General features: G+C 44.2%; 1 protein-coding gene across 1 annotated transcript in view; it reads left to right on the top strand.

The window, feature by feature from the left end:
- The first annotated feature begins 1416 nt into the window (after nt 1-1416).
- TNN (tenascin N) overlaps nt 1417-25889 on the top strand; it is a 40785-nt gene continuing 16312 nt past the window's right edge. The window contains 9 exon segments of the mRNA XM_032778467.2: nt 1417-1831; nt 2862-3233; nt 10251-10514; nt 12632-12814; nt 13995-14084; nt 16547-16810; nt 17654-17917; nt 20282-20545; nt 22027-22290. Of these exon segments, the coding sequence (XP_032634358.1) occupies nt 1417-1831; nt 2862-3233; nt 10251-10514; nt 12632-12814; nt 13995-14084; nt 16547-16810; nt 17654-17917; nt 20282-20545; nt 22027-22290 (2380 nt within the window).

Raw genomic sequence — 25889 nt, 5'->3', positions numbered from 1 at the left:
TTCTGTCATCTGCTACCACTGAGAACAGTCTAGATCCATCCTCTTTGGAACCCCCTTTCAGGTAGTTGAAAGCAGCTATCAAATCCCGCCTCATTCTTCTCTTCTGCAGACTAAACAATCCCAGTTTCCTGGTTCAAATATCACCCAGGCTGATGGTAACCAAAATCATGAGCAGTTGATAGTCATTCAGTGACCCATATGAAATGAACTGATGTCTGAATCCAGTTCATAATGTACAAGTGTCCTCATCACAGTTAGTGCCCTTGCCTGCATGCCCAGCATGGAAGCTGTGCCTCCTCTCTCTCTTAGAAGAGGGACTTCCAGGTCAGGGTGCAGGCACACAGACAGGGCAGTATGTGAAAGTCTTGCCCTGGCATTGTCTGCACTGAACTTGTTGTGTGGAGAGAACTATTCAGCCTCCCAAGTTATGAGCCTGGTACCTTACACCAGCACCAAATTCTCTGTACGATAAATAAAAATATTGTACATTTATATGGTGCAGTTCGTCCCAAAGGATACCACAATATTTTCCAGTTAACAAACATCTATGTAAACTATATGCAGTGAAACCTATGCAAGACACCCCCTGTATTAGCCAACCTCTTTTCATAAGAGGCTGCCCCAAGATATTATCCTGAATGTTCCAAGAACAATTCTGCTACTGACTTTACTGGAAAATCATCTCTGTTAAGGAGCTGATTTTTGTCAGTCTCTTGAATGACTGCCTTAAAGCATGTTTCACTGTATAGGGTTTACTCCATCCACCACTGAAATGCAGCAATCTCTGGGGTGAACTATATTTAACAGCACACTGCAACAGTGTACAGCAGCTTAATGTAATAAGTGAGAGACACATACTATATCCATTTAAACTGCAGGGGAATTTAGTTAGGCCTAATGTCAGGTAGGGCCAACACCTTTACTTGTACTAAAATTGCAAGAGGTAGTTAATCATGATAATCAGGACTATGGTTTTAAGTGTCATCTGAAAGATGTCATCTTGCAGAGCACAGTGCCTGCTAACGCTGGGTCAGGACTCTAATTCAGTACTGACTCCTAAGGAAGAGTGTCGCCTATTGAGTCAACACAATTGCCATTTTCTGTAACACCTTAAAAACAATGAGGAGTCCTTGTAGTCTCTAAGGTGCCACAAGGACTCCTTGTTGTTTTTGCTGATACAGACTAACATGGCTACCACTCTGAAACTTATCGCCCTAGGTATTCTTTGTATATGTCTTATCCAAATACTGATCAACCTGTCACTGATGAACTTGTGAGCTTACAGCACCAGATAGCATCATAGCAGACCAGGGTTTCTTATGGTTTTATGGTAGCATTTTTTTCATCTTTTTTTTTCTCCTTGAAACCAGCTTCACTGTTTTTATAGGATCAGCCTTCCCTCTGAAGAACTACAAGATGAGTGTCTGGAGTTGGCTTACTTTCCCTCAGGGGATGTTACTGTACCTTGCTCTCCAAACTGCTGTTGTTCAGCTCCCCACTGAACTTCACAACTGTACCAGCAATGGTCAGAAAATCTCCTTCAGCCACTCATACAAGATTGACCTACCCAAATCATCCCAGATCAAGGTGGAGGCAGACCCATTGCCGCTCAAAGACGACAGTCATGTGCTGCTTGCTGCTGGGGATGCGGACGAAGAGGAGGAGCAGAATATCATATTTAGGCACAAAATCCAAGTTCAGACACCGAGAGGTGACTGTGAAGCTTTGGGACACATCAAAGATCTGCGGGAAAGGATAGAAAAGATGGAGAAAGAAATGATGGTACTCAAGGAGGCCTGCAGTATACAGAGGTGCTGTGGGGGAGTCCAAGGTGTGCAACATACTGTAATTTATTTTTTTTTGCAGTGTGTTCTCTATTTCCAGTAGCTTTAATTGTATGCTCCTCTCTGTGCTGTGCTATTCCCTACTGGAAAAGTCCTGGTCAGGCTGGAGCCCAGGTTTTTTACACTGGGGCATGGAAGTTTGAGGCATATGAAAAGAGGGTTTAATGGGAGCAATCAGTTTCCTGAGTTTGAGGTGGGGAATCCTGGAGTTCCTGACACAGAGACATCCAAAGTCCATTGAAGCCAATAGTAAGACTCCCATTGACTTCACTGGGCTTTTGGGGAAGCTCAGGAATTCTAGTGTTTATGAGGTGATGGAGTGCTTGGTTTGCTGTGCTCCCCAGCGGTGATGGACAGGGGTAGGGGTGATTTCAAGGGTCCTCACAATGGCAAGGAGCTCAGAATCAGCAATGGGGTGTGGAATTCTGGGGTTTCTGGATGTGGTTGGGCTTGGATTAAACTCCTACAGATCCAAGATAACTTGATTTCCTGGTCTTGAGGGAGTGGAACTCTGGAATCTCCAAGGTGAGGCGGGGTTCAGGTTCCTGGGCTTGGTGGGGAAAGCTGATGTTCCCAAAATGTGCTAACATGTATCTTTCAGCTTTGAGAGGAATTCTGGAGTGTCTGAGAAGTCAGGGCCTGGAGTTCTCGAGCTTGGGAGAGGTGACATTCTGGAATTCCACATCAGCAGGAGGTGTGGTTGTAGAATTCCTAGGTTTTTTGTTTTGTTTCCAGTCCCAGAATTTTTCATTTTAAAGGAAAATGTTGAGAATTTGTTTATTTGTTTTTCTTTGATAGCTAACTGTCCAAAACAAAGAAGAATGCTCAGGTGATAGTCTCATATGACACTAGTGGGTGCAGCTATAATCAGTCCATTTAGTTTCTCTTTCCTACCAATGGTTTTGAATAGACCTTCTCTATATCTGTCTACGACTCTATTTCTAATGCTGTTTTGTCTGCCTCTTTCTCTCCTTCATGCTACCTGCTGATGTCGGCTCTGGGTCCCCAACTGGACAGGTGTCTCGAATTGCAGTGGCCATGGAACTTTCATCCAAGAGATCTGTGGATGTGACTGTGATAAAGGCTGGGAGGGCAGTGATTGTTCCCGCCCCAGCTGCCCCAACAATTGCAATGGCCATGGACGCTGCGTTGATGGCAAATGCATCTGCAGCAAACCCTACGTTGGTGAAGACTGCAGTCAGCAGCTGTGCCCTAAGAACTGCAGTGGCAATGGGATCTGTAACAATGGTGTGTGTCAGTGCTATGAGGAGTTCATGGCAGATGACTGCAGTGAGAAGAGATGCCCCAACGACTGCAGTGGCAATGGTTTCTGTGATAGTGAAGAGTGCTACTGCTATGATGGTTTCATTGGGCTTGACTGCTCCCAGGGTGAGAAGCACCTTCCCTTTATTCCTTCCCTATGTCTTTTATCCTGGTGTGTCCCCTGTATCCCCCTTCCTTCCTGTCCATTGTGACATTTGTTTGGGTCCTTCTGCAGCTAACCTCACCCAATATCCATTAGCTGGAGATGATGCTATCCCCAGCCCATAACCAAAGACTGGATATGGAGGCTTATAACCAGGGAGGAATGCTAACCAAGCCCATAGATCACTCCTGGGAATAAAGGCAAGGGAGTCAGCCAGGTCTGCCTGCCTGCCTGCCTGTTGCAGTCTGCATTGGTTGTGAGAAAGCCAGAGGATTCAGTACAAGCTGTGAACAATGGTATATCAAAACCTTCAGTAATCTACTCTAGGCTGAGGCCATTAGGAATTTAGGATTGGAAGGCACCTTGTAAGTCATAACGTCCAGTCTGCTGCTGTCTCAGGCAATGTCATCATATAATCCTGTTTATAAACTGATCAAGCTCCATCTTAAATCTAGCTAGGTTGTTTGCTCCTATTGCTGCTGTTGGAAACTCCCATGCAAGAAGCTATTGCTTGTCCTATATCTGCACCAGGCAGTGGGGGTTGACTGATTAGACCTAAGTGAGCTGACCCTGCTCTCTACCCAAAGATTCCAACTGGACTAGGCCAGGAGCAGAACCTCCTTAGTTTAAAGACACTATCGGTGGGGCTCCTTGCTGCAGGATGTCTGCTAAAGTCCTTGTGTAGCTGTACTCAAGGCTCAGTGCATGGCCTTAGTCTTTGGGTCATTAACTTTAACCTGCATTTGTCTGGTTTTACGCAGAATGACAGTGCTGAAAACAGTTTCCATAATCCCCTTCCTTGTGCAGGTCTGCCTTCACTGGAGGGTGTCTACTAGGGAAGGTTTCAGGTTGCTGTTGTTTCTCCAGATGTATCTATTAAGTTAAATCTGCAGTCTGAGATTTTCAAAGGGGCTAAGGTAATTAGGTGCTCAAATCCCACTGACTTTCAGTAGGATTTGGGCACCTCATTCCAATAGGTCTCTGAAATCTCAGCCTCAGTCTCATTCAAGGTCTTTTAGCACAAAAAGTGCCATAGGAGCCCTAATCAAGTAGTGAGTGAATCCCACTCTGGACAACCACCTCAACCCCAGCTGCCAGTTTGAGGCTTTGGTACCATTGCTACTTCCCATCCTTGAAAAGCCTTAATGCCCATAAAAATGGCTCAGTGGCCTAGTCATCCAGTCTGAAATATCTTTAAAATCCCTATAACTGCAAGTTCATATCCCAGCCATGTCAACTCAGCCCTTCAACCTTCTGAGGCAGGTGAATTGAGTACATGCAGATTATTGTAAGTGATCTGGGTTAGCATTAAAGCTCTGATCTTGCTCCTCAAAAACTACATTTGCTCATTGGTTCACCTTGTTTAAAAAAAAAGTGCTATAGACAAAATTCTCCCCCTATACCAAAACTCTTAACCAACACCTTACGCGATTCAACCCCCAGTCTTTCTTTCCAGGTTCTCTATTTCCCTCTCAGTCAATGATCATTCTGTTCTGTCCACAGAAATGAGCAAGGAATGAACGCTGTCAGGGAGGCAGCCAGGTCTGTGAAGGTGGCAGCCAGAATTGTCTCTGGTGTCCCAAGGGAGTTCTGGTCCTGACTCCCAAGGAGAAGAGTCTGAATGCAACCTGGCTTCCTCCTCCCCATGCTGTTGTTGTTGCTGTTGCTCCAGTAGTAGGATGGATATGTTATAAAATTAATACACCGCTATACAATTCATTTTTGTATTGTAATTTACGACTAGATCAGCAAGGTCACAGAAAGGAAAAATACTTTTCCTAAATCTTTGTGAAACAGTTTATATTTCTGCAGCATCTGTCAAGCTCTCCTCTTCCAATGTCATTAAACTGACTTTTATATTCTGAGAAAAGACTTCTGGTTCCTGAAGGATTACTATTGAGTGCTGCTGTGGTACAGTTTCACTGATGTTTACATCTCTTTGCACACAACAAGACACATTTAATAATTTGTTGTCATTATTACTGGCATATCTGAGCAACTAGAATGTATGTACTCCCGAAAGTGCACAATTATTTGCACTCATTAATTTTTTTTCATTTATGATCAGTAAGAAGCTATGGAGGAAAGTAGATGTTAAACCTCAGATACTGACTTGTGCTCTTTTGGAACATCATCTCATCATTCTATAGAGCACTTTGGGATACCTTAAATAAATGTCAGAGCGATAGCTGTGTTAGTCTGTATCACCAAAAAGAACGAGGAGTATTGTCTCACCTTAGAGACTAACACATTTATTTGGGCATAAGCTTATGCCCAAATAAATGTGATAGTCTCTAAGGTGCCACAAGTACTCCTCATTAAATAAATGTAGCACCTGATTAAAACCAAATTTTTCTAGCAAGTTTTTGCCTTTGCTTGAAAATCATTCTGTTAGAGCAGAAGCAATAGGAATGGTGGAAAGTGGAGTGGATTTTAAAGAATGAGACGATGAGACTTTCCAGTGGGGCCAGGATTCCTAACAGGCAGCTTTCAACCCAGCAGTGAATTTAGAAACATATTTCTGGTTTCCTGCTTGCTTAGGCCATAGAGCCTTAATCTGTTTCCTGAGAAGCAACTGGCTAATGGAGAGAGATTTATAACAGTAATTAGAACACAAGATGGACTCTTGGCATCTAGTCAGCCAAACCCCATCCATTCTCAGACTTCCGTCAGCACTTAGTATTGTTTATGTAAAGAATCCTTTCACTACATACAGTGCAAGTTTGTTTGTTATCAAAGAGGAGGGAAAGGAGGAGGATTTTCAATGGTTTCTAAGTAAGTGTCCAAAATGCAACACTTGTTTACCTTTCTTGTTTTCATCATGCCATTTCCCTGGACAAATGACTGCAATTTATTGATCAGGCCCCAAAAGGGCTTTGGTTTGTCACATCTGCCTGGGTGAATGGCTCTAGCTGATCTCAGAATTTGTGTTGTTTCTGGATGAGATGGCAGGTGCTTCTGTGTCAGCACCTCATCAAAACATGCCATTGATGAAGCAGAACTGAAAACCAGGAAGGGGAAAGGGATGTTGCAGCCACCTGGGTCACTATTCCATGCAATTGGCTAATAGACAACTTTGTTTTCCTGTGCTGGGTCCTTCACTTCAAAGGGTGCAGATAGTGCCTGCTCCATCCAAACTGCACTTACATACAGAACAAGATCTATCCTGTGTGTTTGGGGTTATTTTACCACAAGTAAACCCAAATCCCATGTATGTTCCAGGGCAATGAAGGGCCATATTCTACCCTTGCGTTACATAGCTTCAACTAAAGGCAAGAGGAATTGTGTAAGCGCCTCTAAGGATGGACTTTGGCTAGAGCTGTGGATGAAGTGAGGAGAGATTGCTGGGAAAATAGCCCAATTAGTTTCAAGAGAGAGCCTTTCCCAGTAGGACAAATTACACTACCATCATGTTTAGTGGCTTCATGATTGCTGAAGCAATGTATCTTTTGACCAAAAGTGTAAGATGTTATTCCCATCAGAAGGGCTATGGTGTACACTGGATTTGCCAAGATCTGTTTTCTGCAGGGATCAAACTTCCTTTAGTTTTCTTCACGACTGTGATGCTCTCCTCAGGGCACCCACAGCTGCAAAGCACTGTGTTACCTCTCTGCCTCAGCAAGAGAGAGCTTTGCTGAAACTGAGACTGTGTTCAGCTCCCTGCCATGCCTGCCTGTCTATTTCACCAGCAAACTCCCTGAGACGCCACCAATCTTAACCTCACCTTGCAGGTAACAATCAGTGAACCCCATTTCCTGAATTCCCCAGAGACATCTCTGCAGTGTCCAGTCCCTCTCACTGAGCACTCACAGAAATGATTAAGTTCGCTGCCCTCCAAAGAGACAGAGCACACACCAGCTTTAATTTAATTGAGAATTCACACTTAATTCAATATAGCAGCACTGATATGGTTTTGTAATAAAACAAGGATAAGTTTATTAATAAGGACAGAGGTTTAAGTGATGAGAAAAAGAAACCGGTCTGGTTACAAACCAAACCAAACCATACACGCTTTCTAATGACTAAACTTAATTCTAGCAAGTTATAGTCTTTGCCTAAGTAGGTTTCTCATTTGCGAGTTATCAGCAGCTCCTGCCCTTCAAGCCATGGGGATCCATTTTTCACAGACACAGAGGATGCTGTTCTTTGTTCCTTAAGTGATGGATCAGTAAAATGTCTCGAACTAAACTGATTGCTTTGTTTATGTAAATACTCTTTCGTTGTCCTCTGCCAGTAATCAAGCCACTCAGCCAGGAAAATCCACATTTCTTTGTCTAGGGCAGGCTGGATTTATGCTGTGCTTCTGAAACACATTTTAAGAACATATTTCCAGCACACATATGTAATTCTTTGTGCACAACCCACACGTACATCACACAATGATATTAATGACCAGGGTATCACCAACCTTCATAAAAGATGTTCCTTGATACACTTCTTATAGTGCAGTAATAATGTGTACAACCAGTTGATTCAATTGCTTATTATTTGAGGTTCAGGCCCTCTGTTCTCCCTCTGGGGTGTCTGGACCCTGATTGTCACAACTACAGAAGTCAGTTTACATTTTCAGAAATGAAGAAGTCACATGCACTAATTTTAAGGATTATTTAGGACTTTGAAATAAGTCAGAGATAAGGAGAGAGTTTTCTTTCCTTCTGCAAAATCATCAGAACTCACAGCTTGATGATATGGGGTTTTTTGTTTGTGTGTGTACCAATGTGAGCTGAAGAAGTTAGTGGGAAGAAGCCAGGAAAATACTGTATTAGATACAGCAAGCAGTATTTATAGCAGTTAGCAATAGGCTGCTTGGCGGGGGGAGAAAAAGGCAAGAAGATCATGCAATTGGGAACCCCAGCTCTGGCTAGTCTAAACTGTGTTTAACAGCTTTTGCTTGGTCCATGTAGACCAAACTTACTTTAAAGCATCTTAAACCTACAATAAAGTAACTTTAACAGTGAAGATCTAAAGGTCGGCTTAGTACAATAAAATAAACCCTTAAAACCAGGACATTAATCCATTGGAATGAACTATAACACTTGTTTTCCAGCATAGGAAAAGGAACTGAGACAGTCTTGTATAGTGATGGGCCAATCTCAACAGATTCAGAAGTTCAGTTCAGTCGCCAAAAATTCAGCTGTTGCTTATCTGAGCCTATCTGTTATGGACATCTGAGCAGATGTTCACTATTTCCTGGGTTTGGCTATGATATGGAATAGCACCAAGAAATACCCTGGAGGCATTTCTGCTTTTAGTCCTGGACAAAATCAGAGTGTTCCAAGATGTGAAATATAAAAATAAAAAGCCTTACATATATTAAAAAGTTAATCCAGATTTTTTGATGCTGGAAAAATCATTGGGTGTTTGATTCAAGTTTTGGGAAAGGTTCAAAAAGGTTTGGGGTAAAATTGTCAAAAGTGCCTAAGTGACTTAGGAACCTAAGTCTTATTGCATTGACTAAGTGCCTAAGTCATTCTTAAAAGTAGAACTTAGGCTCCTCAGTAGCGTAGGCTCTTCTGAAAAGTTTACCCCAGCCTTATTTTATCTGAACTGGTGGTTTCTTCCTCCTTCCTTGTGTAAAATAGAGTTTACAGTTATAAAGAAGAGTGTATAAAAATTTACTAACTGAAAAGCATGAGAATGGTTAGGTTTCTGAATCCTTCAGAAAGATATAAAAATATACTGCACAAAACTTGAGTTAATTAAGGCTGGATCCTGTTGAACGTCTGTCACCATTATTTGCTATCACTTGTCACGTTCTGTAAACGTAGTGGGATCGAGTGTCCTTACAGTGTAAATTGACTGTCAGAGAGCAAGTGTGGGATTTACTTAGCTCAAGATGTGATAGAACTCAAATTGCTAATGAGAAAGTTCTCCTTGACCTGAGGTGCAGCAAATATTGAGCAGGATTTCTGTGGAAACTGTGAAGGCACAGGGTCTGTGCTCAATGGATAGAGAATTGTTATTGATGCAAGGGGAGCAGCAGGCACAAAAATATTGACTTTATTAAGCAACCAAACTAGAGATTCTGGATTTTTATTTCTCTCATGCACATACACATACGTGCATTCCAACATACTCATTTTTTTGTAAGTGACTGAGGAATTGTAGAGTGAGGAGAGTTCTGTCATTTAGCTGATGAGATAGGTAGGTAGTCTTTCTGAGGTTCACGATCAAATATTATGAGAAGCATTAAGGCCCATTTTTGCTGCCATTCAAATTCTGTGATGAAATCATTCCTCAGCTGTAGTTGAACTTTGCAGTACTATTGCAGAGTTACTCCTTTGGGTGCCAGTGAAAATGTAGGCCACAGATTGCAACACCAGAGCACTGGCTTTAGAGGATAACCTGCTACCAGCTATCTCCAGTGGAACACTGAGATGTGCTTCTCTTCCTAGAGTTCTGTTCCTGCTCCCAGATCTACAGGATAGTCTTGATCTTCCTGGGTCTATCCTATGTCTTACAAGCCTCTTTGATTAGGCAATTAGAGGGTCCTGCACTTATTCTGGATTTTGTAACATCAGTATAGAATTATTTAATGCCACAGAACAAGAATAATGAAATGTCAACTGCACTCGTCCAGCCAAGCAAGGAGGAGCGTCTTTCCTCGACAGACACATCTGGTACCATGGGTGACACTGAGAGTGTTAAGGAGGTTGTTTCTTGGCATTTTTTTTGATGATTGACTTATCTGATACAACATGGCGCTAAGTATACCTAGTTTATTGCAGTGCTGAGTGTTCTCAGTTCCCATTGGCCACTGCAACTATACCTCTTTGTGGATAAGCAGAGGGCTTCAGCCTCCAGGGTTGTCTACATAGACCTGTTCGCCAGCAGTTCATTCATTGTACAAATGCAAAATATGGGCCTGATCCAAAACCCATTGAAGTCAATGGAAAAACTCTCATTGACTTCGGTGGATTTTGGACTATGCCCCAAGATGAGATATCAGTCTTATAATTTCTTCTCCTTTTTTCCTGTAGTCATTGCACCTCAGAATGTGCAGCTGCTGAAGACCACGGAAGATTCTTTGACCTTCAGCTGGGATCAGGTGCTCGACGCGGATTATTACCTCCTCAGCTATTATCCAATAGGGCACGAGGCCTCTGCAGTACAAGTCCGAGTGCCAAAAGGACAGCTCAGCTATGAGATCCCAGGCCTTCACCCCAGCACAAAGTATCAGATCACACTTCGTTATGTGAAGAAGGGGATTTCCAGTAACCCAGAACACCTACAAGCCAGGACAGGTGGGAGCACTAGAAAGTCCCTTTCCTCAAAAAAAGGATTTGCTGGTCTTCAAAGTCAGGTTCAAACTATAGGGAGAGCAAACTGCTAGGCTTTGAGGGTGTATGGCACTACACATGACTTCCTGTTTGAGATTTTGGAAAGGCCCATTCTATAAGCCTTTCTTCTCCCATTTAAAGATGTTTTTCCCAAAAGTTTTTTTGGGATGAATTTCCCATCCCCCTCAAAGTCCCAACCATTGTTCCCTGCTTCTGAATTCAAGGGAGTTCACAGTGCTGGGACCAGTTTACGCTCTGACTCCAGGAAGCAGAAATGTTTCTCTGTCATGCTGTCTGGAGTGGCACACGACCGTGAGTGCCTGCCTCAGGGCAGACACCCCAAACTGATGGTATGTTCTAGAATTAGATTTCACTGACCTAATAGGAAATGTGAACTCCTGGATCACTATAACAGTCTTACCAAGGAGTCACAGACAGTCCCCTTTGACTCTCCTGTCTATCTTGCTATCCAGGAAATCTGGACTTGGTGATAAATGGTCACTTACACCAAAAATCATGGAGTGTTCAGTTTGTTCCCAGTCCCAAGAGACCAGTCTCTTATCCCAGATCAATTTGCATCATAGATCTGATGCCAAAGACAATGCCTGTAGCCAATCCTGTAATAAATTAACTAAAGTTTTATAACTAGGAAAAAGAAATGAGAGAATTATTTACAGGTGAAAGCAAGCAAATATATACATGCAAATGAGTTACTATCTGTGGTTCCTAAAGATGACAGAGATGTAGTAATCTGTCAATTCAATGTGTCTTTCAGGGCAGACCCAGGGGTAACCCCTGGGGATTTTTGCCTTAGTTTAGGTTTCAGAGGGGTAGCCGTGTTAGTCTGTATCAGCAAAAACAATAAGGAGTCCTTGTGGCATCTTAGAGACTAACAAATTTATTTGGGCATAAGCTTTTGTGGGCTAAAACCCACTTCATCAGATGCATGGAGTGGAAAATACTGAGACAGGTATAAATATACAGCACATGAAAGTGGGTGTAGCCTTGCCAAGTTGGGGGTCAGTGCTAATGAGCCAATTCAATTATAGCTATTGAATAGCCCACTTCCACCTTAATTGAATTGGCTCATTAGCACTGACCCCCAACTTGGTAAGGCAACCCATCTTTTCATATGCTGTATATTTATACCTCCTATATACTTCTCCACACCACTCTTTTGATCTTAGCCTTCTCTCTGCTCTCACTCTGCAGTTGGGGGTAGAGGAATTGGCTTTTTAATTTGTGCCAACCTCTCTCCAAGAAATTGCAGCTCCTTACTCTCTGAGAACCATCCATTTGAATGGACATAGAAGGGTTTCAAAGAAGGAGAATGTAATTATCAGGTGGGATTTGGCTAGGGGATGAGAGGTACTACTTAGGCTGTACAGCATGTGATGAAGATCCTTAAAGAGTGCAAGTAGTCAGGACTTCACTTGTACGTATGGCAATGCCAGGTGCACAGCACTTCCTAACAATCATGCTAGAGTGTTGTAACATTATGGGGGCCATTTAGGGCAAAAATCTGTCTGGAGATTGGTCCTGCTTTGAGCAGGGGGGTGGACTAGATGACTGCCTGAGGTCCCTTCCAATGTAATATTCTATGATTATGGACTCAGAGGGCAGAGTGCCAGTTTTGAATTGTCAGCACCACTCACTGCAGTAGCTGTATTTTCCTCAGGCATCTCTGGGCCATACCTGAACTAGTCTGACCCTACTTAGGTGATGAGAGCTTCACACTGTGCTACCTCAATGCCCTTGTTAAAGCCAGTAAAGGGTTGGATTATGGGGAGTGTGTATTTTATTTGTAACAGAACACCTAGGAGCTGGAGTCCTCTATGGCTGGGATAGAGCTTTACCATGAGTACAGTCAGTCCTGTTGAAAGAATAATTGCATTTTGCCTAGTTAACAACCCTTCAGTTCATCTGAGAAATTGTACCTGGTTTTGAGGCCTGAGACCCCTGGTGGAGGTAGTTTGGCTCCTTCCTGTCTTGTGTGCACACATGGAGGAGAGGTGGCTTTGGTGCTGCTGAAATGATAATGTGCTGCTTGCTCATCACCCTCCCCACTCTGTCTTCCTTAGCTCTATCTGCAGTTAGCGCTGCCTGGGTGACAGAGGAGATGGAGGACTCGCTGGAAGTGGAGTGGGAGAACCCCCCAACAGAGCCGGACTATTTTAAACTGAGGTTCAGCTCACCGCAAGGGCAGGAGAATGAAGTGGTGGTGCCTAAAAGCAGTGACCTGAAGAGGAGATACATCATCAGTGGTAAGTGATTGGGTACAGCCAGACGGGACATGGCCAGGGAGAGATGGGGAGAGACAGACACAAGAGAGAGGTTGACTCTTGAACCATAACCTGAGAAGAGCATCTCTTTTGTTTCTTTGTGGCTGATGCTCGGAGCAGACACAGACAGTTAGCAGAACTCTTTCACTTCATGCCTAGGCTGCTGCTGTGAGACTTCTACAATGCACCAGTCCCCCCACCCCCATCCCCAAAAAAACCCAGAAACAAACAAACACCCAGATGAGCCTTCATCCATGAACCTTGTAATGCATAGATGAAAGTCTGCCAGGTTAACCATCTCTAGCACCTAGTGGCCAAGCTAAAAGGAAGAAAGCCAAGAGTTTCTCTTGCAATATATCTCACTGTCACGTTAGTTTGAAACTATACCGAGTTCTCTTCAGCACAGATGTTAGCTGATGAGGGAGCGGAGCTGGAATTTAACTGGCAGAACCCCAGGATAGGAACCATTTCCATTCAATCTGATCTCAAATCACAAGAGATTCTGAGACTCCTTTTTGAATGACCAGAACACTTTATTTAGCTTGCTCTTGTAGCAAAAGAGGAGGTATTATTTACTTTTTGTCTGGCTGGGAGTTTCACCTTCAATATTCCCAAACATGAGGGGCAGATCCTCAGCTGGTGTACACTGGCATAGCTCCATTGAATTCAGTGATTTACACCAGCTGTGAATCTGGCTCTACAGCTTTACTTGCATCTTTGCACCAAGTCCAGCACTTGTTCACATCTTCACAGGTAGCCATGATGAGGATATTGTGTGTGTGAGTGGGTTGAAGGGTGATACCGAACATCACATGGAAAAGCTCCCCATGTGGTATGGATAGTAAATGTCAATGTACGTTCATTCAACTTTAATTCTACCTTCATATAAATAAAATTTACTTGTTCATTTCAGATCTGGGGACACTAAGGATGGGTAAAATGGAAATCCTCACAATTTATGACCAGTATGGCCTGTAGAGATGAGCCTAAACCAAAACATCAAATTCACATATTCTCCAGACGAGAAGTACAAATCCCAGTCCCACAACTCAAACTCCTCTGTAATGTAAAATCAGAGAGCAGAAGATGCAATTTTTCTAAGAAAATGTTAATGTACTTTATTCCCTAATTGTTGGGGACTGCTTCTTTTGTTTTCTTATAGGCCTGAAGCCTGGCACAGAGTATAAGATAATTGTCATATCTGTGAAAGATGAGATTGAAGGAAAACCATCTATAGTGAATGGCCGCACTGGTATGTATCCAGAAGTCCCAAGGAGGATCAAGCTCCATTGTGCTCAGTGCTGTACGGACACAAAGGGATACAAGGTCCGTAGGTGGTGATGCTTGTTTTAAGTTGATTCGTGTTTTCAAGCTTCTCTCCACAAACATGAGAGTTAGAAACTTAAAAAACAAACAAACAAAAAAACCCAACCTGAAATTCTCAGGTAATCACCAGACTGCAGGAGCTGGGGCTTTAAGACAAACACCAAATATCATGAGACTCAGCAACACTGCATTGTAACTTACTATGCAAAATACCATCAGTCCAGATGAGGTTGTGGGTTACAGGTGGGAGCTGAGGAGAAGCAGCAAGGGGAAGCAATTGGGATGCATGGAAGGAGGAGAGAGGGCTGGGTCCTCTTCTCAGAGGCATGAGGAAGGCATATAGGGGGGATGTTGCTCTGGTCACCACACTGTGTGGAGAACAGATAGCTGGCTAGGTCCTCTGACAGCCAGTAATCAAATGCTGCATGCAGACTGCAGGGCAATTCCATCTTGTTCTCACTGACTGCATTTGTTTCTCATCTGTGAGATGGAAATCCAGGATTCCCCCACTACTGGAAACCTACAAATCCCCAAATAGAATCATCATTCCATCCTTCCCACATCTCTTCTCTGTTAATGGCATAGGTGGGTGGTTGTGGCACTGCTGAGGTCTCTTTCGTTGGCTCCTGCCTGGCCGGAGTCTGCTGGACTTTTCTTTTGATCAGAGCTCTTGTTTACTCTTGACATCTGATTCCAGTTACCCTTGGAAGGAAGTGGGGTTGGGAAACACTGCTGCCTTTGGAACATGATGACTCCATCTGTCACCTGTGTTTTCAAACATTGTGAACATGTAGATTCTGTCTCATTTTTAGCGGTTATTACTTGGACGCCCTCTGCTTTGCATAGAACCATTCTAGTGCTGCACAACCCCAAGGCTTTTCATGAATGTATTAATTCCTCTAATATTTTCCCTTGTTCTCTTCAGTGTGACCAAATCAGCCAATTCATAGAAGTTTAAGGGAATTTGTAGAACATAAGTGCAACACAGCTGCATAAAGGGTGCTGCCTGGAGTGCTAGCTGTGTAGTGGTTTTATGGAACAAGAACTCCTTTGAGAGAAACCCACCCAGGTTGGTTAGCTGCACAGATGCTGCACAGTACATGAGTTGTTTGCATAGCCTCTCCCAACACTCCAGAGTTACTACCAGAGAAGGAGTGGAGAAGATCATCCTCCATTGCCAGCACTGGGTACAGTTCCCCAATAAAGGACATCTCAGATGTTAAAGTGATCTTAAACTAGGTCTCCGAAAGCATTAACAAAACACACAATAAGATCCAGGGGCTAGAAATTGAAGTTAGACAAATGGAGACTGGAATTAAGGTGCAAAAGTGAGGCTAACCATTGGAGCAACTCACCTAGGAGATTCTCCATCACTTGAACTTTTTGTATCAAAACTAGCTGTCTTTTTCTAAAGGAGATGCTGTAGCTCAACCAGAAATTACTGAGTGAAGTTTCTTGGCTTGGGTGGTTCAGGAGGTCAAACTAGATAATCACAGGGGTCCTTTTTGACTTGAACATCTATGAATTATTCAATATTCAAGGCTACCATTTTTCCTTTAAGATGATTCTCTTGCCATCTCTGGATCATTCTCTCTCCTCCCTTCCCCATGGTAGTGTGCGGAGGGGCCAAGGGGCCACTGGGATGCTTTAATGGAGAATACTAATTTCTTCTTTAAAGGGTCCCTGTGTCAGGCACTTAGTAAGTGGACTAGTTCATTCCTCTGAGTATAAAGCTGGGAACCAGGAACTCCTGATATTGACTCCTGTGTCTTTGGGAAGTCACTTAGCCCTTCTCTCTTGCTGTCCTCATCCGCAGATAACAACACTTGCCTCTAGGGTGCTATTGTGAGGATGGATGAGTTATTGCTGGTAAAGTAATTTGAAAATGAAAAATGTACTGAGTATTATTATTCCCCCCAAATTTCAGTTCTTTTGAAATGGTATCAGCCTAGTAAGGAGTGCCTGGATTCAAAACAGCTATTTAAAAGATAATTCTGCCATTTTGTCCACAGATAATATATTTCTAGTTTTTAAAAGCCACCATATTTGTAGGACCCACCACTAATACACTCTGAACCCTGCTTTCTGGCTTTGCACCAGGATTTAACTCACTAATTGTATTCTCAAAGCTATCTGCCCTCCTGCTGACCAAACCAGAAAGTAAACCAAATAAAGCTGAGTTTGTCTCTGCATTGTCAGGAAGATGTTTGCCAAGTAGAAGACAATAAAATTGGGTGGTGGAAAATGCTTTCAAACTCTTGAAAGGGTTTGCTGAGCACTGTAGAGTAAAAGAAATGCTACACATGACAAGGAATGTGACTGTTGGGATCAGGTGGAATATTGCTTGGGGAGTCTTTTAACACTGCACTGTCAAATGCTCTTTGAAAGGAATAGACAGCCCAACTAACCTGAAGACCGACCGAGTGACAGAGGCCACAGCTACCATCTCCTGGAACAGGGTCCAGGCTCCCATTGACAGATACATGGTGAGCTACAGCTCAGCTGATGGAGACACCAGAGAGATAGCGATGGGGAAAGACCAGAATACCACTACCCTGATGGGTCTGAAGCCAGGCATGGAGTACGTGATCTACATCTGAGCTGAGAAGGAAGGTCTGCAGAGCAAGAGAGCCACTACTAAAGCTGAGACAGGTAACTAATGGCAAGGGAAGAAATGTGGAGCTTGATCATGACCTCACACCAGTTTGTCAACTCCATGGACTTCACTGAAGTTACTCCTGATCTACACTGGTATTAATGAGACAAGAATCTGTCCTGTAAATTGTAATTCTCACTGGTGGGCTAAACTGGCCTTTAGTTGTGAAAATGGAGCCTTTTAATTGAGCAGGGGCTTGGACTAAATGACCTTCTGAGGTCCCTTTCAACCCTGATATTCTATGATTCTATTCTATTCTATGATTCTAATCACAAGTGCTGGTAGAGATCCCTATTCACAGATGCTACTCATTAGTATCAGTACAATGGAGGTAATTCAATTAGTAAAACAGCCATCATCAAGGCTTCTTAGCCGACTAAACATGGAGTTAATGACTTGCCTTCAGAATGCCATAAACAAGCTCAGAAACCTTCCCTAGGTCACCATTCTGACCTTTCCAAGAACTAGCCTGAGAGTAAGACATTGAGGGAGAACTGGTATAAGGGCTGCTCTCCCTGTGGTTTGGTGGCTGCTTACTGCGCTGAGGTTTAGCACATCTGGTGCTGGTGGGATGTTTTTTTTGTTTTGTTTCTTTTTAACAGAACTGATACAGTTGCACTCAGGGTAGATGGAGGGTAGCAACCAGTCCCTATGAGGGCTTTTCCCTGTGTGCTAACTCATGTAGGAGCTTTGCTGTTGGCTTAAGAAACAGTATCATCTTCACAGCTGTGGAAGGGGGAAAGACCATGAAAAGTGGGGAAGGACTGATGGGTATCTCCTAATGAAGTGTTGGGGAGAATCCTCACTGCATCTTTCCACCGTTAAACCTTCTCTAAAAGAAATTGACAGCCCAACAAACCTGGTGATGGACCGAGTGACAGAGGACACAGCCACCATCTCCTGGAATGAGGTCCAGGCTCCCATTGACAGATACATGGTGAGCTACACCTCAGCTGATGGGGACACTAGAGAGAGAGCCGTGGGGAAAGACCATAGCACCACCACCCTGATGGGTCTGAAGCCAGGCCTGGAGTACATCATCTACATCTGGGCTGAGAAGGGAGGCCAGCAGAGCAAGAGGGCAAATGCTAAAGCTGTGACAGGTAATCAGGGGAATCTTTGGGATGTGATACTAGCTAATTGCATATCACAAACTGCTTCCTGAAGATTAGCTGTGTTTTGTTCTGTTTTCTTCCAGCTTATTGCACAGTGTACATTATAAAACAATTTGTCATGTGGCCAAACATGCTGCAAGCCATTCCAAGATTGAGATTTAGGATTTACACCGACTCCCATTTTCCCAATTTCAAAATCTCATTGACTTTAATGGAGTGCTTGACTGGTTCCATATGCATACAGGTCAGGGTTGGGAAAACTTTTTGGCCTGAGGGCCACATCTGGGTATGGAAATTGTATGACAGGCCATGAATGCTCATAAAATTGGGGGTTGGGGTGCAGGGGCAGGTGAGGACTCCATCTGGGAGAGCGGACTCTGGGATGGGGCTGGGGATGAGGGATTTGAGATGCAGGAGGGTGCTCTGAGCTAGGATTGAGGGGTCCAGAGGGAAGGAGGGGGGATCAGGGCTGGGGCAGAGGATTGGGACAGGGGGTGTGTCTCGGGGGTGCAGGCTCTGGGTGGCGCTTATCTCAAGCAGCTCCCGGAAGCAGCAGCATGCCCCCCTCCAGCTCCTACGTGGAGGGTGCGGCCAGTCAGCTCTGCATGCTGACTTGTCCGCAGGTGCCACCCCCGCAGCTCCCAGAAGCAGCAGCATGCCCCTCTCCGGCTCCTTCGTGGAGGAATGGCGCTCACCAGCCAGCTCGGCACACTGCTCCATCTGCAGGTCCCACCCCTACAGCTCCCATTGGCCACGGTTCCCAGCCAATGGGAGCTGTGGGAGGGCGGTGCTTGGGGTAGGGGAAGCATGTGGAGCTGTTTTACTTATAAGAAGCACATGGGATCTTTTTCAGGGGAAAAGGCAATATGCCGCATTTATTGAAGATACAATTAGTATATGCATTCAATCATGCACCACACACACATACACTGTCCCGCCAGTAGATGTTATAATGACCAGTCCAGATCAATCTAGTGGTCAGCTAGGCTGATCACCGGTAGGGAGGAGCCGAATTCCGTTGGTTGCGACATGAGGATCCGGGGAAGTCTTGGCTGGACGAACCCAAAGTTTCAGGGCAAGGCACCCTGTTTATATAGTGATTTTCCTTGATTGGGACCAATGAGTTTTGCTCTGTTATGCTGTAATCAATTGTTGTTTGACAAGTGCGTGTTTTCTTAAATTGTCCTTCTCATTCTTTATCACAGCCAACTTGTCCCCATTGATAGGTGCCTGTCTCATCTTTAGAGTCATCAATCCGCCCTCCTCTGACATTTCAGTAGGGGCATGTTACAGCCTCCCGGCGCCCTTGCATCTGTCTCCGGTTCCTCCCTCGTACATCTAGTTCAGCAATGGCCTTCACACTTCTCTTAACACATACATTCCTCATCCACACACAAAACAGAATTAATTTACACAGAACATTTTGAACAGGAACATCAAATTGCAATGCAAAAGAAAAACAATCACTGCATTCTTTTACTTATTTTAAAATGCTAAACCTACAACAAATTGGTGACCCTCAAAGGTCTGTCATTGCCTTGAAATCAGTCCAGACGCAGATTCTGGCTGATGTATCTCTATCCATTGGCCCATTAGGCCATTCCTTTCTGTTATTCAAAAAGGGTGGCTGGCAGGATTTGATCAGATCATACACCAATACGTTTAATACATGCTACATTACTATTCTTTATCCTTAATTCTAAATTATATAAAATACAAATATAAAATCCTTCTACTACTAAGCCCCCTGGCTGCCCCTATGCGTAGGAGCCAGAGCCGGAGGAGGGACATGCCGCTGTTTCCGGGAGCTACACAGAAAGCCCCTGAACCCACTACCCAGCTGGAGCACCAGAGCAGGGCAGGCCCCCGACCCTGCTCCCTGGCAGGAGCTCGAGGACTAGATTTAAAGTTCTGATGGACTGGACACGGCCCGCAGGCCGTAGTTTGCACATTCCTGACATAGGTTCTATGCAAACTTCCCCCACAGGGCTCTGCCAGTGCACCACAATCTTCCCCTGTGGCATCTCCTGCTTTTAGTCCTGGAGTAAGCACAGCTCTGCTAATGTATCTAAATCTTGACCCACAACAAGCTTATTACTCCAGGCTGGGACCCCCTAAAAGTTCTGCCAAGTTCTGAGTCCTCCAGTCATGAGTCCTGAAGCACTGATAGTGAGTGCAGTGTTTACCCAGTGAGATGGGAGTGATAGGGCTGACAAGCCCCTTTCTGTTTTCCTCTATCTCACATAATATCTAAGGGTACTTAAAGGTTTGAGTCTGGAAGACATGGTACCCTAGGGGAGTCACTTGAGAATCAGTCAATTACATTGTAATAATCAAGGCTTTTACTCTCAGAAATTGACAGCCCAACAAATCTGGTGACCAATCAAGTGACCTAGGACACAGCCACCATCTCCTGGAACAGGGTCCAGGCTCCCATAGACAGATATATGGTGAGCTACACCTCAGTTGATGGGGACACCAGAGAGATAGACGTGGGGAAAGACCAGAGCACCACCACTCTGATGGGTCTGACGCCAGGCCTGGAGTACATCATCTACATCTGGGCTGAGAAGGGAGGCCACCAGAGCAAAAGGACAAACACTAAAGCTGTAACAGGTAACCAGGGGTGTCAAGATTCCTTCTCCACTCTGAACTTTAGGGTACAAATGTGGGGACCTGCACGGACACTTCTAAGCTTAATTACTAGCTTAGATCTGGTAACTCTGCCACCATCCAGAAATTCCAGTGTCTGGATCACTCCTTGTCCCCTCCCAAACCTTCCTCTCCCTGGGCAGCCTTGAGATGCTTCCCCAGTTCCTGGTGAACCTCAGATCCAAACCCCTTGGATTTAAAACAAGGAGAAATAACCATCCCCCCTCCTTTCCCCCCACCAATCCCTGGTGATCCAGATCCATCCCTTGGATCTTAAAACAAGGAAAATCAATTCAGGTTTTAAAGAACAGCTTTTAATTAAAGAAGGAAAGTAAAAAAAATCATCTCTGTAAAAAATCAGGATGAAAACTTTACAGGATCGGAATTTATATAGCCCAGAGGAACCCCCCCCCCTCTAGCCTTAGGTTCAAAGTACAGCAACAGAGGTAAAATCTCTCAGCAAAAAGGACATTTACAAGTTGAGAAAAACAAAATAAACTAATCCACCTTGCCTGGCTGTTACTTACAATTTTGAAAGATGAGAGACTGACTCAGAAAGATTTGGAGAGCCTGGATTGACGTCTGGTCCCTCTTAGTCCCAAGAGTGAACAACACCCAAAACAAAAAGCACAAACAAAGACTTCCCTCCACCAAGATTTGAAAGTATCTTGTCCTCTTATTGGTCCTCTGGTCAGGTGTCAGCCAGGTTTACTGAACTTCTTAACCCTTTACAGGTAAAAGAGGCATTAACCCTTAACTATCTGTTTATGACAAGGGGAATTTCTGCAAGGTGATATTACAACCAGACTGGCTTCACACTGGATTAGCTGTGAATGTGTACTCCCCCTAGTTTGTTACACACAGTATAGAACATATGACTTTTTGCCACATAGCTATGTGCTTGTAGGCATCTCCAAGCTCTCAGAAACTGGTTCTCCTGTGAGAGGAAATAGATCTGGCAGAAGTGAGATGTAGCATGGGTAAATGCTATGCGCATTTCTCCCTCACACCTCTGGCACTGTACCCCAACTGTAGTCTGTAGGACATCTACTAATTTAGTTCTGTCCCTCCTCCCAAAGGCTCTGCTGTTGGGCCTCATTCCTGACCTGCAGCCCCTAGCCAAAAATTCCACTCCTGACTTTCTCAGGGAGTTCAGCCATTGCATTTTACTTGCAGCATCACTTGCAATACCCCTGCTGGGGCATCTGCCAATGCATCTCAGTTCTGACTTTCAGTTGTCCCAATATTTCAGTCCTAAAATCCCAGTAGCAAGAGTGATGTTTAGCCATTGAGACATGAATACTGAAACCTATGTACATATTATCTTTTACCTGACTAAAGTTCTAAGGGCATGAAAATAAAGTTTAGAGAGCAAAAGAAACAAGCTTCAAGGAGACAGTTTAGAATCTGTTAATAATGTTCTAATAATCCACACTTTTACTCAGACATTGACAGCCCAATTAACCTGGTAACCGACCGAGTGACAGAGGACACAACCACCATCTCCTGGAACAGAGTCCAGGCACCCATAGACAGATACATGGTGAGCTACACCTCAGCTGATGGAGACACCAGAGAGATAGCCGTGAGGAAAGACAAGAGCATCACAACTCTAACGGATCTGAAGCCAGGCATGGAGTACATCATCTACATCTGGGCTGAGAAGGGAGGCCAGCAGAGCAAGAGAGCAAACACGAAAGCTGTGACAGGTAATGGGGGACAGGAGTGAAAGGAAGTTAGATGGAGACATCTCTATCCCTTTCTTATCTGGTGTTTCATGCTCTCTTTTTGTATCACTCTGTATAAAAGTAACTTTGCCAGTCAGGTATTAGCTACTTGAAATTCTGCAGTGGCCAAACGATCATGAAGATAACTGTATAACTATGAGCTGTTAGCAATGGCACAGAGAGCAGAACTAGAGGAGGCAAGAGCTATATGCACCCTGAGAGCTTGCAGTTTCAAGGGTAACTGCACTTTTAACTCACTTCCTCTGTGGTCCTCTCCAGCAATGCCCCTGAAGTCTGAGGTCTCTAGCCTTTACTTCTCTCTGGGCAGGGCACCATGTCCCACTCCTTTCCAACTTGGAGTTTTAGGCTGCAAACCCCGCTCTTTACTGTGATTATCCTAGGCAGGCCTGACAGATGTCAAGCCCCTGCTCTTTAGTTTCTTTCCAAGGACAACAACCCGGTTTTTACCAGTGACCACACAACTCATCCAAAGTAAACATATTTATTCAAAGACAAAAGCATCGCAGAAAAAAGGTAAAACAAAACAGATTCTAAATCCACACTAAATGTAACAGAAATTGTCCATCAGTCCTATAGGACCCTGGTAGCCCTACGTCCTTCCAACCCTTCAGTGAGGGTTGTGGCTGCCTTAGAACCACAGGTCCTACCTGATTGCTGAATCCAAAGAAAGACCCTAAGGCTTGGTCTACACTTAAAATTTAGGTTGACACAGCTATGTTGCTCAGGAGTGTGAAAAATCCACACCCCTGAGTATGGTAGCTGTGCTGACCTAAGCCCCAGTGTAGACACAGCTGGGCTAATGGAAGAATATTTCCATTATCTTAGCTGCAATTGCTTGGGAAGATGATGTTCCCACAGCGATGTAAAAATTCCTGCCATCGGTATAGGTTGCACCTATACTATGGGACTGTGCTAGCATAGCTACAGTGCTGTAGCTATTGCCGCCGTAGTCTCTGTAGTGTAGACATGCCCTGAGTCTGTGTAAACTCAGCCTTTAAAATCCCAAGTTCTTCCTTTTTCTCTTGTCTCTCCTTTGGTACTGCCATGAATGAGTATATGCAAATCACCCCAGGAGGTGATACTTCTCTGGAGCTGTTTGCAATCTCAGGGATGGCAGTGATCTCCCCCCACTTTTTTAGTTCTTGGAGGAGCTGTGGTAACCCTCCCTCCAGTGGTTTGAGCATTGGCCTTCTAAATCCAGGGTTGTGAGTTCAATACTTGAGGGGGCCACTTAGGGATCTGGGGCAAAATCAGTACCTGGTCCTGCTAGTGAACGCAGGGGGCTGGACTCAATGACCTTTTGGAGTCCCTTCCAGTTCTATGAGATAGGTATATCTCCATATATTATATTAATGGAGTTGCATACAATCCCTGGTCCATAATGCTACATAAAACATTCATAAACTTAATACAATGTGGTCCCCGAAGATATTGCATATGGTTGCAATTTCTGTAACAAATGACATCTAACTTATCCTGATACTCTTTGAAATTTGTAGCATTTTACACCCTCTTTGCAACAGTATAAATGACTGCACAGAGAAATGGAGAACCAGGACCCATATATTTTATCAGAGTTACTCAGGTCAGGCTATGCCTGCTATCGTAATGACAGTAGATGGTACTACCTGCGGCTCATCAAACTCACTGCCTTGTGGGTAGCCAGGGAGGGAGTAAGGCTAAGGGAGCAATCCCTGACAGAAAAGCCCCCTGCGTTGTGGGTGAATTCAGGCGAATGAAAGTCTAAGAGAATAAATTCGGACAGAAAATCTGGAGTGGAGTCCCAAAGCTTGACATCTTAGTATCTTTCCGGAAACTCCTGCAATTGATCGGGGACCAGATGTATTGATTCTTCCTTTCCTCTTGATTTTACCGGTGATGCCAAGAGAAGGGGGGTCCTGATGCATGAGCAACTCAGGGCCTCCATATCATCTGCCCAGGCTTGCACTGTGGAGAGGTACTCCAGCTTTGCCTCAAGCGTCGACACAACAAGGGAGGCAGAATATTCTAAGCTCGTCCTCGATTGGCATAGAATTGAGCACCAGGAGCTGTCTCTAACGGTGGAAGAGATCATTGTATCTCACTGGACAACTCCAACTCACCATAAAACCGGGCAGCCTCCAGACAATAGGGTGTTGTCCCACCACAGTCTGCCTGCTTCAGTGGGTGCATGGAGCTTAGAGTTTTATAACTTGACAAGTGGACTGAAACTAACACACCAGGCAAATCAAGTAAAAGAAAGAAAACATCCTTAAAGATAGGGTGCTGAAATGTTTGCACTATGACAACCAGATTATTTGAGGACCTTCAATAGATCAGTGATGCACATAAAATTGCCGTGATCAATGATGAGCTGAAGCGACTCAATATGGATATCGCATCCCTCCAAGAAACACGACTAGCATCAAGCAGATCTCTCAGGGAAAAAGACTACACATTTTCTGGCAGGGGAAAAGTGCTGAAGAAACGCGAGAGCATGGAGTGGGATTTGCCATCAAGAACTCACTTCTGGGAATGACTGAGCCACCTACAAATGGATCAGAGAGAATTTTGACACTATGCTTGTTCACATCCGAGGACCCAGTCAACCTTGTGAGTGTGTATGCCCAAACACTGTCCTTGTCTTCTGACATCAAGGACCAATACTACGAATAGCAGGATTCCGAAATACGAATATGTGCAAGGATGGGAGCTGATCATGAAGCATGGACCACCAGTTTTGGTCAACATGGAACTGGTAAGATGAATGGAAATGGTCAGAGACTGCTAGAATTTTGTTCCTATTACCACCTCTGTGTAACAAACTCATTCTTCCAGACAAAGCTGCATCACAAAGTGTCTTGGAAACATCCCAGACCTGGTCACTGGCACCAACTGGGTCTTATCACAAGGCATACCAACCTTAACATCTTCCTCATTATCCACAGTTATCAAAGTGCTGATTGCGACACAGACCACTGTCTGGTGTGCAGCAAGGTCAGGCTTAAACCAAAGAAAATACACAGATCTAAAGTAAAGGGATGTCCTCGTATTAACATCAGTGCCATAATGGACCAAGAAAAGTCACAGCAGTACAAGAACATACTACAACAAGCCCTGGACTCCAGTGATTGTGCCACAAGCGCTCAGCTAAAGTGGGAGCAACTGAAGAACACAATCTACAATGCAGCTCTGTGAGTCTTTGGGAAGAAGGAAAACAAGACCAATGACTGGTTTGACGCATATTCCAATGAGTTGACACTAGTCATAGAGACCAAATGCACAGCCCAAAGCAACTACAAAAGAGACCATAATGAAAAAACCTTTCAAGCACTGAGAGTACAAGGTACAACAAACTCCTTGACACTGTGCTAATGACTGTTGGCTGCACCTATGCAAAAGCATCTAAGTAGCAGCTGATGCAGGCAACATCAGAAACATGAATGACGGAATCAAGAAAGCCTTGGGTCCAACTTCAAAGAAGAGAGCTCCATTGAAATCAACAACAGGGGAAACAATCAACGACTGCACCAAGTAGCTGGATCGCTGGGTAGAACACTACTGTGAGCTTTACTCTTGTG

The sequence above is a fragment of the Chelonoidis abingdonii genome, chromosome 7 (assembly GCF_003597395.2).
Source record: "Chelonoidis abingdonii isolate Lonesome George chromosome 7, CheloAbing_2.0, whole genome shotgun sequence".
Taxonomy (NCBI): Eukaryota; Metazoa; Chordata; order Testudines; family Testudinidae; genus Chelonoidis; species Chelonoidis abingdonii.
This window is presented reverse-complemented; position numbering and strand designations above follow the sequence as displayed.